We start from the raw sequence: 17,968 nt of genomic DNA on the forward strand, positions 1-17,968 counted from the left end.
GATTACTTCGGTCCGAAGCTCGGGGCAGGTTATCGGGTGCACAGGCTTCGCCAGAGGCGGAGCCTGCTTTGGGACGGGGAAGAGCCGGTCCCGTTCCCTCCTGAGCCGCTCGGCGGTGCGCGGTGAGCGCGGCCCGGGAAAGCGGCATTCCCGTTTTCCTGCTGCGGAAGTGACGCGCTCCGGGCGCGCCCCGGCAGCGCCGCCGACGGTTCCTGTGGCGGGGCGAGATGGCGGCGCCCGGAGCCCCGGTGACCGTCACCGTCACCTACAGTAAGCGCCCGCGGCAGGGGCAGCGGGCGGGGGGCTCAGCTCCGGCCGCGGGGCCGCTCCCGGCCCTTCCCCGTCCTGTGCCCGCCACCCCCGCCCGGGGAGCGGCGCCGGGCGCTGCGGGGCGGGCGGGCCGCGGCTGCACCGGCGGCGGGGGCGAGCGGGGGCGGCCTCGGCGGGACACGGCCCCGCTCAGCCTGCGGTCCTCCGGCTGCTGCCGTGAGGCTTCGCTCCGTACTGGCCGCAGCTTGCCAGGGTCTCCTCCAGCCGGATCTCGGGCGTAGGTGTGCTGCAGGGGTGGTAGTGGGAGCAGGTGACACGGCGGCCTTGGCCACGGAGCGCAGAGCAGGTCCTGTGGGCGCGACGAGGACCTTGGGGGAACTGGAGCATCTCTCTTAAAAGGAAGAGGTCAGGGAGCTGGGCCTGTTCAGCCTCGAGGAGGGATGACAGAGGGGACCTCATTGATGTGAATGAATATTTGAAGGGGGCATGCCAAGAAGATGGAGCTAGGCTCTTCTCAGTGATGCTCAGCAATAGCACAGGAGGCAGTGGGCAGAAAATGATGCAGGGGAAGTTCCACCTGAATAGGAGGAAGAACTTCTTTATTGTGGGAGTGACTGTGCCTTGGTACAACTTGCCCAGAAAGGTTGTGCAGCCTCCCTCATTGGAGATGCTCAAGAACTGTCCGGACACAATCCTGTGCCATGTGCTCTAGGATGACCCTGCGTGGGCTGGGAAGTTGGACCAGATGACCCACTGTGGTCCCTTCAAGCTGATCCATTCTGTGATTCTGTTCTTTGGGTAATTTTGATTTAGATGAAATGTATTGCTGAAGTCAGCACTGCATGTTAGCAGCAAGTGCTACCCGATAGACTTTCTTCTGGTTTGTTGAAGAGGCTTAGGTGTTGGCAGCTAGTGAGCTGCAAGGCTGCAACAGAGAGTGGTTTCTTTGGTGGGACAGTGGGTGTCGACCTGATGGAATGGGTCACTCAGAGGCCAGCTGAGTTGGGCTTTTTTCTCCCTCAAAAAGAAGAACTAGAGGAGCAAGAAGAAGGTGGAGGGGAAGATAGGCTTGTAGCTATAAACAAATATAAATCCTTACTGTAAAGGGGCGAGAATAGCTTGGGCTCCGCAGTTCTTAAAAATGAGATGGGAAACACTGTGGTTAAATTTTGAAATGGATCTAAGTGAGACAGTAGAAGAATTAAGAAGATAGTAAGGTATTAAATCAGCAAGATGTTCTGCTGAGCTTTGTTAGCAAAACGTAGTAATTTTTTATTGTATTTAAAAAAAAAAATTGAATAATAAGTTCTGCCTTTGGTTCTTTTGCCCTATGTTGGTAATGTGCTAAAAGAAATAAACAATATGCTAAAGCATATTGTTTATTTCTGATTGCTCATTCATGTTTTCAAATTGTTTTGTTAAAATGTCTCCTTTATCACCTGGTAGTTTTATTTAAGAGTCTTTGGTGAGGAATTTTGTGGAATAATTTGTTTGAGTCATCATGATTCATGTGCTCCCTGATGCCTTTAGAGAGTTCCATTTGATCTGAGGGGCTTTCATGTTGCAAAGATGTCAGCAGTTTAATGATTTGACATATTTATAATTCCAATGTCTTGCTGTTTGGCAACAGCCTGCTTGTCTGAGAATGTTTTTGTCTTTCCAGTTGTTTTCTTACCTGATAAAGACTGTGTCATTAACAGATAGCAAATAGAAGCCTTTGTTCAGCTTGGGCTTCGCCTGTGTGATTTACACCTGCAGCTGTCAGATGTGGCTTGACCACATTGCACAGAACATTTTTAGTAAAGTTTTGTGTGCATGAGTGAAAGTGGGAAGGATGGAAATTAGGGCTGAGAAACAGAACGACAGTAGACCCACATGTGTGACTTGACAGTCTGCAAGTGTGGTGGGCGGACCCTGGCTGGACATCAGGTGCCACCAAAGCCACTCTGTCACTCCCCTCCTCAGCTGGGCAGGGGACAGAAAATACAACAAAAGCTCATGGCTTGAGAGAAGGGCAGGGAGAGAGCACTCACCAGGTCATGGGCAAAACAGACTTAACTTGGGGACTTGTAGTTTATTAACATTCAAATCAGAGTAGAACAATGAGAACTAAAAGAGAAAAAAATGACTTTTCCCCTGTGCTTAACTTTCCTCCTGAATTCTCTAATTCCTCCTGCCTGAACAGTGCAGAGGAATGTGGACTCTGGTCAATTCATCACACTTTGCTGCTCCTTCCTCCTCAGGGGAAGAGCTCCTCACACTCCTCCCCTACTTCGGCTTGGGTTCCTCTTAAGGACTGAAGTGCTTCAGGAACAGACTGCTCCAGTGTGCATCCCCCACAGGGTGACAGTCCTGCTAGCAAACCTGCTCCAGTGTGGGCTCCTTCTTCCATGGGTCTGCAGATCCCTGCCAGGAGCCTGCTCCAGCACAGGCTTCCCAGGGTCACAGCCTCTTCTCAGGCATCCACCTGCTCTAGTGTGGGATCCTCCATGGGTTGCAGGAGCACGGCTGCTTCACCATGGTCTTCACTGTGGGCTGCAGGGGAATCTCAGCTCTGGCACCTGGAGCTACCCATGAGTTGGTTTTTTATTGTGATTTCACTCTGCTGTGAATTTACAGTAAAATTTGTTTACAGTCTGTCCAAAGTGGTGCTCATAATTTGTAATTAAACTGGTTCTATTGTTACACAAACTTCATCCGCAGTTAGTGTTTGTTTGGTTTTTTTCTCTCAATTGCTCATGGGCAGAGCCCTTATACAAAGCAGTTGTATATATCAAAATGACCTTTTGAATTATATTGAGGTTGTGTTTTGTGGTTTGTTTTTTTCCTCCAAAACAAACTGGTAAGAAGGGCTGTTCATGGAAAATACTTGAGTGAGAGGGACATAATGTGATCTTAAGCTTAAAATTGTCTTGGAATAACAAATTTTGTTAGAGCTTTAAAATATTTGAGGCTACAGTGTAATTTGTCATGTGACTGTGAGAGGCTGAGCATTTTAAAATAAATTTTTCTAGCACTCTCCTTTGTAAAAGATACGTGCACTTTAAATTAGAGGTATGAGAATAGTTTTTCTTCTGTTGTATGTGTTACGTTCTCTCTTCCTGCAGAGTGAAAAATGCCTGTTTTGATTTCCCTTGCAGCCAGAGGTGCTTGATTCCTGTGGGTGCTCTCAGATTGACAGACTTTATGTGTGTGGGAGCAGAGGGTTGTAGAAAGGGTCTGTTGCAAAGCAGAGATTAATAGGCATACTCCTTTTTTCCCCTAAGAACTACCTCCTGTTAGCATGCAAGTAATCTTAGGGAGTCTGAATAGGAAGTGGAAGGTGACAGATAAGCTGGGACTTCTCCAAGTGGTTATGTCTGCTTATCAGTACTATATGGGGAGAAATAGTTTTTGTACTCTGAGAATTCTCTCTTGGTGGTGGTGGAGGTGAGACAGGGTAGACAATGATTGCTTGTTTTTCATGTTTGAGAGGAAGGGAGCAAATTGTCTCAGATACCAAAGACTCATGTTATTAGAAGTTCCTACAAGTAGGAAATGGAATACATCAGGAAGGTGTGGGCTTTCATGCTTTAGCTTGTGAGATGTCTGGACACCATCTGTACTCTTAAAAAGAGATAGGGAATAATATTTAGCAGGAGCTAAATTACGCCAGTAAAATACGCCCAGTCAAACTCTTCAGGTTATTCCAATGTAAACCAAAATTTTCAGCTGAGTTCAGTCACTTCAGGAGGAAGGAAGGAAGGTAGAATAATTTGATTGAAAATTCTGATTCTACATAAGAACCTGTCATTTGAGAACTTTCTGCATTAATGGTAAAAAATGTTAGAGATGGATTCTCTTTGTAATATTTTCTAGGTTACAATAAATATTACTGTTAAGCTGTTTTTCTACTAGGTAATGAAAAGCACAGTATTCAAGTTGCTTCTCAACGAGAAGATGGTGAACCTACACTACAAGACATGGCTGTACTTATTGAACAAGTCACTGGAGTTCCAGTTCCTTTTCAGAAACTGATATACAAAGGTAACTTATAAAACTGCCATGTTTCTTATAGATGATGAGCTTTCATCAGGTGTCCATGTTTTGAATGTCTTCAAAAAGAAATTCTTATGCCACTAACTGTACTTAAACTGGTTTTTTCCTCTCTTGTTCTTCGTTTAGGAAAGTCACTGAAAGAATTGGAACAACCATTATCAGCACTTGGTGTTAAAAATGGTTGCAAAGTCATGTTGATTGGGAAAAGGGTAAGCATTGCTTTGGACCTTTTTTCCCCTTAAACTATAAACATTTCTGTCACTAAGTCAGCTGCTGAGCACAGAAACAAGATGGAGCATTAACCTAATTTTGTATACCTATCCACAGAGTTGAGTTCAGTCTCATGTTACACTGCAAATACCTGCAGTTTGTACTTTTCTGAAATTACATTATTGACTGGCTTCTGCCTTACATTATTGACAGGACTCTGCCTAATGTGTGGTCAGTGTTCATGAACTTTCTGTGCACTGATGACATTATCTGCTCATCTTATTTTTCTGGTTTAAAAAAATCTTTTCCAACTGTTACTACTGGGTCTTGATCATCTAGGTTATTTCTGGTGAAATGATTTGTGGCTGGTTTGCAGCTTGAGGATGAGGTAATAATCTTATGATGTAAATATTACCTATACTTTAGAAATGATAAGTTGACAAAAAGAAAAAAAAATTGCTCTTTTCCTTTTTCCTTCACATTAATATCATTAAATGTGTTTATATACGTTGCTGATTTAAGTTTATTTGTAATTAAGCTTTGGAAGAAGCTGATTTGGTAGTTACTGAAATATGGAAAGAATAGCCACAGTGTGGTGTGTATTCTAAACCCTCAGAAGCCTTTATGTCTGTATCAGCACTGCTGCTTTTTAGCTGCATTGTATCTTTATTTGTTCGTTAGTTGTGAATGTTGTACTTTTGAATACACAGAATAGTCCAGAAGAAGAAGCTGAATTAAAGAAGTTAAAAGATTTGGAGAAGTCAGTGGAGCAAATAGCTAATAAATTAGAGGAAGTTAATAAAGAGTTCACAAGTATCCAGAAGGTATGCCAGTTTTGTATCACTTTATATTTTTGCAAAGCAGTTTTGTAGGTATTTCTATGTAAAAAAGCCCAAACAAAACAATTTGGAGGTTTTGAGTAGTCAGTAATAGCTGCCCCTCCTAAATGTCCGAGAGTCAGTAATAATTCTTAGTGAATTCCAAATGCCACTTATGAGTTTGCAAAATAGAGACATGGCAATGTTTGGAAAAAGGTGTATATTGTTTCATATGGGATACCTTACATTCTTTATATCTGGAAAAACTTAGAGTTCTCTCAAAGTCCAAAGAAGAAGGTCTATTACATATTTATCATTTTAGTAAACCTGATGGATCTTACATTTACCATGTCAAGAATTGATAAAATCCAGAAGAATACAGATTAAGATTGGAGTCCCTATCATGCTTGAAAATACAGAAATACTAAAAGATGTTTTCTGCTGTTGTGGATTGACAGATTTTCTAAGGTGAGTATTGTGTAGAGTATAGAATAATTTTGTTTTTTTCTTCTTCAGGGATTTTTAGCAAAGGATCTCCAAGCAGAAGCACTAAAACAGCTGGACAAGAGGATAAAAGGAACTGCAGAGCAGTTCATGAAGACCCTTGAACAAATTGATGCCATTGTAAGTAACTAACCACAGAAGAGGGTCAAATCCGAACAGAAAATTATTTGGTATTTTAATGTACTAAGAAATCTATTTTTGGCTATGCAAGTGCTTCACAGTCATTAGTGCATTATAACCTTACATTACATTTTCAGAGTATAATATACATCTTCCTGTATCATGCAGTAGCCGAGATTAGAATAGTAGATGAGAATAAGAGTCTTGTACAGAGATAAATAGAAAATTGCCCCAACCAGGGTATTTCCTTACTGTGTTTCTCTGTCTGCTGGTCGTTCTCTGTAAGCCTCTGTAATTATATAATTATGTTGCATATCAAGATCATAATAGCCTGCTCTGAAGGAAAAATGCTGCTTTTCTGTGGTAGTCGTGTCTTTAGGTCTCCTCCTTGGTACAGTGACCTTTTATTGGATTTTTTTTCCAGAAATATGCCATGCAAATACCTATAACTGGTGAACCAGTGTAATTTAATTTAATGGACTCTTTTTGAAAGTTCAGCAGTGGACTAAATCAGAGTTATAATTTGAACAGGCCATCATCAAGTGCTATGTAATATGGATGTGTTCCTGGGAATGGTGGGAAGCTTATTAACTAATTTCCTGCTTTTGTTTTGTGAGCCTATGATGATAACATTGTCTTTGCTGCTTGTTATCGCCAACAATTCTAAATACTTTTTTTTTAAATTGGTGTATTCTAAGTATTTTGAAGTCTTAAAATTTCTGTTTCCTTTTGTGCCTCATATAAAGGAGAATATTGTGCTGACAGTTACTGAATGCTGTTAGACATAAAGACTGCATATAACTGATTTCCTGCTTGAAGTGGCAGATTTGCTACCTGTTGTCATGAAAATATCAGTAAGGTAATACTGTCTCACTTGGATGGGGTTGTCCCCTTCAAGTTTTGATACCAAAACTTTTTTGGAAAAAAAAACTCAGTATTTTTATTTTGGGTGCAGTTCTAGAATCCAGCAGGCTGCCTTTTAAAATTGTTTCACTGCTTTCTGAATAATGCAAACTCAATTTCCCAAGTTTACTTCTAGTTCTGTTGCTTTTTGCATGGTTGAAACAGAAAGCATGCTGTCCTGTATCTCCTTATCCAGAATACTCTCAGTAGTACTGGACAAGGGATTTTAGGTCTAGTACAATGTTTTAGAAGACTTATAATCAGTGACTTGGTGTTTAGATTCGGGGAGTAATGGAATACCTGTATTTTGTTTCTTGAGAAGGTGGAGCAGCCAGAGCTAAAACTAATTACAATTAATTTAATCCAAAATCTGTAGTAATTGTTTTTTACTTTATTGAATAAGAGCCTATGACATTGAAAAGTTTGTTTGTTTGGTTGGTTTTTTTTAAGTAAAGGTTTGGATTGCTGGTGATTGCAGTTACGTTGCACATACTTGTTTCTTTAATGTACAAAGCTGGCTGTGAGATTTGTCATGAAAACTGGACTAATGTGCAATCTTGCAGATGAAATACATGTAGGTGGGTGGAATCTTTACATAAAATGTGTGAGTTCAGAGTGCTAGTATCACACCAGGTCGGATGAACAGGCCACCAGCTTACTGAGGCAGCAGCACTCAGCTGCACTGTGGCAGTGCACTGTATGGAGGGATCAGTACAGACTGGTAGTGAGGGATGTGTATGAGCAATAAATGAGTTCCACTGGAGTAAAAAATGGCAAATAGAAATGCAAAGCAGTAAAGTATTTTATCTTATTGTAGAATTGGTTTATACAATTAATTAGCATTCTTTTCAGCAGCCAAGTAAAAAGCTACTTCTCACACATCTTTTAAATGCTATTGAACATGTAGAGGTGCTGTTGATTGAGTCAACAGCATGTTAAAAAATTCAGAGGGAAAAAATGTGACTGACTGAGAAGAATGGATGATACATTGTAGAAGTCAAACATGCCAGCAAGCTCACACTATAAATATTCCAGCTTTTTTCTTTGGCAGAATTGTCACAACTCATTAAGGTGTCTCAGCTGCTGTGTGTTATTTGGATCACTCAAGACTATACAGCTTGATGCAAAATGAGATTGGTTGGTTACAGAGAGATAAGGGTGAGGAAGTCTGCATATTGTTTTCTTTCTATTCTAGGAGTCTCACTCTCTTACTGGTAGCAGACAAGCTCATTAATTAGAGGATCTGAGTTTGGAATGAAATACTTTTACTAGACACCATGCATTCAACAATTGTGAATTTAAAAGATGGGGTTTGGAAGGTGGAGAAGTAAGTTTATAATCCTACAGTAGTGGGGTGTGAGAGAAAAAAAATACAGTGTTGCCACTGCCAGAGGTGTGAAAGAAAAGTCATGAAGGGATGCTTTTGGGTAGAGCATCTGTACCTTAAGCATTGTAACATAAATGTGTTTAAACAGCTACTGCTTTCACTGCATCTTAAAAAATTTTGATTTCACTGACACAGTCAGATATTGCCATAAGCCACAGATCTTAGAAGTTTTCTTCAGGAAGAATGCAGTTGAATCTTGTTCAATGCTTGAAGATTTGTGTGTGTGCATTCACAGATGTGCTATTTATTTCATCAGTTAAAACAATTGATCCAGGAATAGAAGTCAAACCACACTATTTATTACAAATCTCAGTGAGAAGAATATGGGAAATGCTTTACTTGGTCATCTGGATCAATTTTTAAATATCTGAAAGGCTTTTTCAAGAAAAAGCAAAGTTTTTCTGAGATCAGTAGGAAGATTTGAATCCACAGTCCTGACAGTATGTACCTGTCAACCAGCTCTGATTTAATGAATGTTTTCACCAATATTGCAGTATCAGCACTCACTTTGTCCTCAAGATGGTCTCCTATTAAATGGCAGATTTTTTAATCTAGAAAGACAATATTGCAGAGAATGGATTGTTCTAAGAATTGAAAAAAGCTTTCTCTTATGAAATACCAATCACTGATTTTGTAACATAAATTCACAACAAATCTGTCAAATTGCATCTATCTCTATTGAGGACATTGATAGCGCTACTGACTCATAGTTGTGCTCTAGTGGTCCATCCTCCTTTCCTGAAGATTTTCTGAAATTACAGTTCCTCTGTAGAACTTACTTAAATTAACAAGCTGTTCTGATGAAATTTAACTGTCTCTTTGTCTCTGCTGTACTTGTCATTGGATAAATCCATATGAAATTAACATTTCAAGGATTAAAAGAAAGAAGTATTCTGAAAAAACTCCATCACTGTTCCTGTAACAAACATTTCCCAAATGTCTGGGAAGTTTTTCCACTTACAATAAGATGAGATTCTATTACTAAACTTTTTGAATTTATCTGAATCAATAAAAATGTGACAAGCATTTCTCACTGTAATTCTTTAATCTCTTAGCATGATTTGTAAACATGGAATCAGATCTTCAGAGAAAGGTATTATTAAAGCTTAAGGAGCATTGTCACATGAGAGAGGAGATTTTCTCCAGCCCTTTCTGTCTGATTTGTGTGTCAGTGTCCCAGGTTAACAGAGACCCTTGTGCCCCACCAGTCTGTCAGCGTCCTGTTACCCTTCCCTGAGCAGCCCACCTGACGTGAGGGTGGTTCAGCTGACCTGCTTGGGGTCCCATGCAAACAGAGAGGCCCCTCTTGGACCTCCACACCTTTAATTGGTCTGTTGGTGCTCCAGGCAAGATTCAGGGACAAATTCAGGACACAACAGCATAAGAGGGACCCCTTCCTGGGTAGCCACAGTCAAATATGTTACCTGCTGCCAGTGATTCTAAGTGCCCTTGAAGGACTCACTTTACCAGTTTATGGAATAAACCTCCTTTATTAAAACAATAGAAAACTCTTGACAGTATTGCTGGTGGTAGTATCTGGCTGCAAAAATGTACTTAAAGCAATATAATAACCAGCTCTAATCCCCAATAATGGAGTCTTCCCTATATTTTTGCCATTTTAAACTTACTCTTATACTATTTTTATGTTTAGGTGGAGCTAGAGAGACTCTGGTCATGCATCATGTTCAGTGGGGGGTGGTTGTACTTTGGAGATGGGTAATGTCAGTATTACATCTGAGGTGACCTTTGAGGCTGGAGCCATACATCAGTATTGCATCCAAGGGAAACTTTGGAACGGAGGTGGGCATCTGTGATTTTGCCACAGTTGCTGGTTCAACAGCAGGAAATCTTTTTCCTTCCTTGGCTGAAAGCTGTTACTTGGTTTATCAGCTACAAGGTATCACCATGTTCCCCCTCTTGCAGGATTTGGACAGACCCTGGCCAGGGTGTCTCCAGTCCACCCTGTCTTTAGGCCCCCTTAGTGTTTATTTGTGGGAAGTTGGGCATGCTGACCTCATTCCATCCGGGAAGCAGCAACTGCATTTTCTCAGTATAATTTTCCATATTGTTTTATCTGGGTTGGCAACTTCCCATCCTTTTCCATCCTCCACTTCATCCCCCCCTTAGCTTCTGTGCTGACTACAGTTTTTGTTACTTTCCTACCAAGTTTCAGTAATGGAAACTAGGTTGTAGCTTTCTACTCCAGCCACCATGCTGTTAGGGCTCAGGAGGGAAACACCAGTGAAATACCTCTGAGGAGATAAGGAGTGTTCCTGTAGGGAGGTGACACAGCCCACAGCTCAGCTGAAGTGCCTCACACCAGTGCACACAGCATGGGCAACAAACAGGGAGAGTAGAATCCATTTGTCTGAACAGTAAAAGAAAAGAAGACTGTTTTTTTTGTTGTTTGTACTTTGATTTTTACAAAAATTTATGTATCTAAACCTCCCAGCTGTGTTCACATTTTGGCTGAAATGAAACAGATTAGGTTAGGGAAACCTGTGTTCTTGGTCTGGAGTTAGGGTGGAAAATAAAAGGTAAACTAGTGAGAAACTCCCAAGATTTCTATGCATCTTCACCAGTGAGAACACAATGTTTTTAAGAATGTTCACATAAACTTTATATAATGATAATCATCTGTACAAGTGTTTTGCCTGTTAAGAAAAAATCATAAACCTGAGCACCATTCCTCAGCAACACCCCAGTTTCACATAGCTCGAAAAGGACAAAGCATGTAGCACTTGCCAGGATGACATGCATGAATGTAATGGGTGGCAGGAGTACAGAAAATGATGCAGTTTGAATTAAATGAAAAGCTGACATTGTGTAACACTTCACATCTGTTGCCTTCTGTGAGTACGTTGCAGAGATGATTAGATGTGCAGCTTAGACTGGGAATGGCTGCATTACTAATGATACATTCAGTGATGGCAAGTGATTGAGTTAATGTATTTGCAAGAAATTTGTTCATGTTATAGTCTCTGAAAAAGCTCTGAAGAACAGTTAACATACACCACAGCAGAAAAACCAGTGTGTGTAGTCTGTTTCTGTATATTCCCTAAAGACACATGGTAGATTTGCTAGCTTGGTTCTTTGCAGTCAGCATGCTGCATCCCTGGCTTTTTAATAACTTTTTCTTATATATTCTTTCCTGTGTAGTCATCCTTATTGAGCAAACATGACATTTTTAGGATGCCTATTCAGAGGATTCTTTGATAATTCCAGTTTTTGCTGTAAATCTAATATGTTCATTTCAAAATTAACCTGCATCAGCTTGTTTGCTTATTTTACTGCAGAATCTGCCAGAGAATTTCAGTGACTGCAAACTGAAAAAGAAGGGGCTAGTGAAGAGGGTCCAGGTGAGTTTTCTTGGTTTGTTTTTGGTGTGTTTTCTTCCTTTTTTTTTTCATCCATAAATGCTGAGCATTTTTATACCAACAGTTTGTGAAAATGAGCCGTTTAGATTTTTTCAGTGTTTGTTCTTACATTGGTATTTTTATGACCTCCCTTTGAGAGGTATTTAATAGCTTTATAAAATAGCACACAGAATACAGATTTTCATAGGTCATGCCGTTTTCAGATAATGTTTGTTATTTATATTAATGGTTTGTCTTATGGCTGCCTGATGATGTGAAGTAATTCTGATAACTTGTAAAGACAACGGGATTGATCATTCCTGCTTTTCTGAATCTTGATGGATCGGAGTAATGCATGAGATCTGGGCACAAGGATGCAGTTATCTGTAACTCCTGCTGACCTACTCCTGACCTTGCCAGAGGTTGTTCTTTGGAAAATTTAGCTTATACTGCAATGCACCAGCTTTCTTTGGAGAGTAGGTCTTTAAGATCTTACAGCAGAGTAGCTGTGCTGGGGATGGAGGGTTTAATTGCTTTGCTGTGGTATGATGCTTGTAAATTCCTAGGTATTGTTTTCTTAGAGACGTTGAACTGAAGGTTTGTTAGTAAATATTGGAATTCAGCTCTCTTCACTCAAACTTACATAAATGAAAGGTAATGCTACTTGTATTACTGTTTTTATTTCTGTTGTGCTAACTTTGGTGCCAGGATGGGCTCCTAAAAATGTGGAAGTACCTTGCATTCATATATAGAGTTGAATGATTTTGTCTTTTGCTGTTACCTTATTAAACACCTCCCATTGATGTTTCACAAGTTTTTTAGAATGGCCATCTATTTTAGAGGAAGGCCCACCAAGAAGTACTTCATAGGAGAAATGATTTTAGTTACAGCTTTAGGGACAAAGCACTTTGTACTCAGTTATTGAGATAAGTTCAGGTAATGCACATGGAAATGAAGGTGGTTGCTGGTGTGGCTGTGTTATGTGGGGTTCTGAACACACTCTTGATTCCATGTGCCTAGCCAATACAGCAAAACTTGTAACAGAGTGGTGGCTGTCAACTTTGTGGAAGCTATTGGATCTCCACTCTTGGGTGAAATTACAGCAGAAGTATGTGGGGCTTTGTTTAAGAACTGCTATATAAGCATAATGGATTCTGTTGAGCAGAGATCAGAATTATTTATGTGCTTTTGTAGGCACAGCATTATGCAGTTGTAGGTTATGAACCCTTTGAGGACTCCAGAAGAATTCTAAGGGGTTTCAGACCAGACAAATAGTTTGTTTTTCCAGAGCAAGAACAAGAAAATAGTGGCAAGTTATGCTTATTATTCTTAAGTATCCATGAAAACAAGGGGGAGCTGTTGACTGCCTTCTGCTGCTGGCAGTCACACATCTTCCAGGGTGGGAAGATAAATATGAAAGAGTAGCAGCCAGCAACTGCAGTTGCTACCACCTTCACTTTTTCATCACTCAAGTTCCTACAGACATGAGTTGATGACAACTCAAGGGATTGGTTGGAAACAGATGATTCAAAGCAGTGTGATGGTTGATGCACATTCACATGGCACAACAGTTTGCTGCTCTAGAAGGAAAGTGCTTTCTTACTGTCATCTTAATGTAAATAACATGAAATGTCTGGTTTGACTGTCAGAGTCTGGTGCAGACATAGCAAAAACAAAAGTGAGACATGAATAGCTAATGGGAGAATCTTTCTCAGGAAGTGCCGTGTACTTGCATACCTTGGGGTTGGCCTAAAACAGTTCATTGGCTTAAAGTGCTGGCATGTTGTGCTGTGTACAGCCTGAGCGAAGTGACCAGGGGCTGCTGGCTCCCAGTTGCTCTCTGTGTGTTACTGTACTTGTGAGAATTCGTGGGCAGGTTCTAAGAAAGTGTAAGGTGCTGTGGATTGCTTTTTTTGGAATGGAGCCTTCTGTTTTTTGAGGAACACCAGCTACTGATGAAGATGAAGGTTCAATGGTGTGTTGTAGTCTTGAGAAGTAGAAAAGATCTTGGTTTAATGGTCTTGCTTGTTTTAAATTTGACTGAGCAGGTTTGTCCCTCCCAGCCTTGGCCTTTGAAGTATGTGTTTTAGAAAGGACCTTAGAAGTCATGTTCCAAACTGAATGAAGCACTAACTTGTCTGAACTTTTGTGTTTCCTGTTGTTGTTTATGAACTTTGGATCAACTGAAAATACGTCAGCATCAGGATTGGTTGGGCAGCCATGCTATTATCCTTATTAGCCTTATCCAATGTCACGTTTCTGGTGGATTCTGAGTAAATACAGGTGTAAGCTATTGCCAAAACAACTGGAAAGTGGTTGTTGAGTTGACATCTTCAAATTCACTATAGAAACTGCACTTTCGGTTCTTCAGAAACACCTCCCGGTGTGTTTCCGGTGTTTCCAAATTGTGTATCCAATAACTTTTGTTTGTTTTTTATTCTCAGGTTTTTCTTGCCCAGTGTGATACCATTGAAGGGAATATTGGTCAAGAAATGGACAAGCTACAGTCAAAGAATTTGGCACTGGCAGAATGAGGCATCGCCTTACATAATTAGGAAACATAATTGCTCTATGAGCAAGAAGAAAAGTTTGCTCTTTGTTTTGGAGCACATATCCAGCTTCCTTTTTTTTTTTTCCCTCAAAGCCCAGTCTGTTAGACTGGCACCAGTCAATCATTTCTTGCTGGTTGTCTTGTTTGCCGCTTGGTTAGAACTATTATTTTGAAAAGAAATCCTTCCTGAAGAATGGCTGAGCTAATCTTTTTGATGAATTGTGTATCTTATGGACAATAAGATAGTTTAGTTAACTAAGTTATGAAGTTTTCAGTGGTGGGCAATTTTGTCTGATATATCTTTGAATTTATTTACAGCTCAAATCAAAGAAGGTCTATAATCGTACAAGTGCCATAAGTTGCAGTTGTAGGACTACAGCTAGATTGAAAAAGGCAAACTGAGACAACATCTGGGAGAGTTGAACATTCTAGTAGACAGTTCAGAGCAATAAAAAACCCCTACGCATTTGTATCTACTTAATGTTTGTATGCATTTATAAATATAAGAAAGCTTGACTATAAGGGAGTCGTACCTATTTTAGCCTTAAATTGTCATAATAAATGGAATGTACTGTAACATGTATGGTACTTAATTTTGAGTGGTGCTTTAAGTTGTTACTGAGCTCCTTGATACAGATGTATGTTTTTTACACAGATTTCTGATGTACTGTGGTTTTTATAGATTATTTGTATTTTTATTATTTGTGTTCTGTCTTATGTTGAGAAATGAAATTAGATTATTCATGCTGCTCAAATACCAAGGGTTCAGTTCAAGCAAAGTATAACTGAGGAGCTATTTTGAAAGGTTTTTTTAATACTTTTTTCTGAATTTACTGAATTCATGATGCTATGTTTAATGGGAAAATGCAGTGATTATTCCAGTATGTTAAGGCAATCAGTGAATTTTTATAACATGTTGCAAAGAGACAGGTTTATTTTAGCAATGCCATCTGTGTGAGGGTTATGGCTGAGTCTTGCAGTCACATATGTACTGTGCTTAACCTTCTCTGTTAGGTGAGAAGTCAGCTTTTGCAGGAGACACGAACTGTGAGTGGGTGCAGCCAACTTTGCAGTGGTTGCTCAGAGGTTCTGAGCAGACTGTGGAGCATGTCAGCCTGTCAGTAACATAAATGTACAGGAGCTGCTTTTTCACTGATGCTCCTCATTGGGAGGTCAGCCAGATACACAGCGGCCACCGAAACAGGGACTGGGAAGGAGCCTCTTTCTGTGCAAGAAATAAACTCTTCATCCCAAATTAGTCAGACTGAGAATGTTTAGAATTGGCCCTTAGGTAGTGAGGCATTATCCATATGTTTTAAGATTAGCTGTCACTTTCAAGATAAAAATAGGAAATGTATGTAAAAAGATCTTAACTTCTGATAAGTTATAAAGTTTAAATAATACCTGAAGTGTTATTATTGCAGTATTGTCTTTGATGTTCGTAATTGGAGGAACATTTTTTTAGTGAAAAATGCCATTGAATAAATGAAGTGATAGTGTGCATTACAAAGGGTCACTTATATTCTAAAAATGCTGGTTGACCAAACCAAGATTTGAGTTGCCGTGTTTTGCTGTTAACCAGTTACTCCCAGCTTCTGTTTTTTCCGTATGAAATTCTCCTATCAGCATCTGTGGAGGATTTCATAGTCTAAACTCCTAGGAACCTTATCTATCATGTTAGGATTTGGTATGGTAGGACTGTGGAAGATTATTCCCTAGGCTAACTAGTCTGTCATGCTGCATTTCCCCAGCACTTTAAGGTTAAGAGGAGGAAGCATCAGTTGTAGTCATTTTTGTGAAGCCCTGCCTATCCTGTGTCTGCTTCTGGACCAGATTCAGCTGACTCTTAAACCACCAGCAGCACTTGCCTAATTCAGGGAGTGCAAAATCAACCCCTTTCCTATGATGGAAAGGATCCTCACCCTCCCAAATGTGGGTTCTCTAATGCGTTGAGCTTTCACAGGTGCACGTACAATAAGCAAGAATCCTCCTGTGCCCATGGAGAGAACTGAGAGCTGTGGTCATGGCTAGGACTGCGTCCATTTCTGCTTAACCCAGCTGTAGTTGGGTTAACTACCCCTGTGTAGTTTTCTCTCTTGGGTGAGAACATATACAGGCAGACATCGTCTTCCCAACAGTCTTTCCCAGAAATTGCTGCTTCCTTCGATGTGCTTGTGTGAGTACATCCTCAGCCTGTCTCAGAGCAAGGTGGATTAACTTCAGGATGTTCCATAGCAGATCTTTTGATGGTCTGGTACTTTGAGGCAAAGAGAGTGATGGTGAGCCTCTCCCACCATCACATCTGTATCCAGAAAAGGGTAGGTGTCCCGAGCCAGATTTACCTTGCAGTGTTGCGTGGTTTGGTCTCTAGGACAAAAGTATGTGTATGAAGACCAACTTCTGCAGTATAAATTGTTTTGTCTTCCAAATATAAAAATGAGTTGATTTGTTTTGGAAAACAGATGATTGTATTTAGAGTAATCCAAGACATTCTAGAGTGAATTGACTTTTATACTTAGTTTTGGAGAGGAGAGTCATAAACATATTTTATGTCAAAATAGCCTTAAATTCAGTAAAAGCCAGCGTCTGTGCTTTTCAAAAGTGCAGCAGACTGCAATTGTGGGAGGAAGGGGAAGGAAGATGTGATTTTAAATATTCTTCAGAGTTTGTAAATTTAAATAATCAAGCTTAAGCTATAGTCTCACGGATTCTGTAGTTCAGGTGTACTGTGATACCTGTTTTGCTACTGAGTGGTTTCCTCAGCCCAACAATCTGCCATGATCATGTCAAGACAGAAGTTATTCCCTTTTGCCTTAGTTGCACTTTTCCCATCGTCTTCCTCCAGTTGCTGTGTTGCTCTGGCTGTGTTTACAGACCTCGAATTTGCCATCCTGGCAAATTGTACTGCAGGATTTGTCTTTTATCAAAATGGAAATTGAATTGCACATGCCCTTGGCCCGTTTTCTCTCCCAGATCCCGTGGGCTGGTGTGAGAAGAACCAAACCCGACTCAGGGAAATGTGGAGTCTGGAGCCATGGGATGAGTTGCTCTCTGGAAACAGCACAAAATTATAGTGGCATCCTCCATGACCAAGTCCTCTGGAAGGTAATGTCGCTGTGAACCTGGAGCAACACTTTTTGACTTCTAATGGACACTCATGGTTTGGAGTGGAGCACTTGACACCGTGGAAGTTGGCACTAGATTTTTTTTTCTTTATTTGGTTAACTCACGTTATTGTACTGTGATAAATGAAAAGATACAAATAAAACATGGAAAGTTCTCTGCTGGCCTCGGTCATGTTGTAGTCACTAAATTCTGTATTTGGGCTGTATTTTAGTGGAGAAGGCACACAGGGCTCTGGCTGGTGCTGTGTGCGCTGTGCAGGGCAGCGAGCGGGGCCTCCTGGAGGGCACCGTGATTTGGGGCCTCCAGTGTTCCCGGATTGGCAAGGACATGGGACTTTTAAAAAGCTGGGTTTTTTGTGTGTGTGTGGCTTTTTTTTTTCTTTTTTTTAAAAGAACATAAAGCACGTTGCACAGTTGTGTTGCACACCGTGCACTGGAACAGGTTGTCCACAGAGGCTGTGGAGTCTTCCTCATTGAAGATACTAAAAAACCATCTGGACACAGTCCTGTGCCAGGCAGGTTGGACCAGATGACCCACTGACATGCCTTCCAGCCTGACCCACGCTGTGATTCTGTATTTTCTGGATCTGGACGTATGGGATGTAATGTTTATTATTTTTTCCTTATTTGGGTGGTTTGGCCTGAGGAGTGGGGTACGTTTCAGGCACCTTATTCAGAGCCGTGTC

The 17,968-nt window shown here is 40.8% G+C and overlaps 1 protein-coding gene across 1 annotated transcript; it reads left to right on the forward strand.

Moving 5' to 3' along the window:
• The first annotated feature begins 90 nt into the window (after positions 1 to 90).
• Positions 91 to 17,437, forward strand: BAG1 (BAG cochaperone 1). Its single transcript, XM_041483123.1, has 7 exons — positions 91 to 270; positions 4,168 to 4,296; positions 4,435 to 4,517; positions 5,229 to 5,342; positions 5,853 to 5,960; positions 11,547 to 11,609; positions 14,051 to 17,437. The coding sequence occupies exons 1-7, from the start codon at positions 228 to 230 to the stop codon at positions 14,138 to 14,140; spliced, it is 630 nt and encodes a 209-aa protein (XP_041339057.1). The 5' UTR covers positions 91 to 227; the 3' UTR covers positions 14,141 to 17,437.
• Positions 17,438 to 17,968: the final 531 nt, after the last annotated feature.

The sequence above is a fragment of the Pyrgilauda ruficollis genome, unplaced genomic scaffold (genome assembly GCF_017590135.1).
Source record: "Pyrgilauda ruficollis isolate IOZ18807 unplaced genomic scaffold, ASM1759013v1 scaffold116, whole genome shotgun sequence".
Classification (NCBI taxonomy): domain Eukaryota; kingdom Metazoa; phylum Chordata; class Aves; order Passeriformes; family Passeridae; genus Pyrgilauda; species Pyrgilauda ruficollis.

Bases quoted from the DNA above. Each gene is read 5' to 3' on its own strand.
- BAG1 (XM_041483123.1), top strand. From the start codon at position 228: ATGGCGGCGCCCGGAGCCCCGGTGACCGTCACCGTCACCTACA. The intron at 271-4,167 runs GTAAGCGCCCGC...TTTTTCTACTAG, and splicing joins GACCGTCACCGTCACCTACA to GTAATGAAAAGCACAGTATT. The intron at 5,961-11,546 runs GTAAGTAACTAA...ATTTTACTGCAG, and splicing joins TTGAACAAATTGATGCCATT to AATCTGCCAGAGAATTTCAG.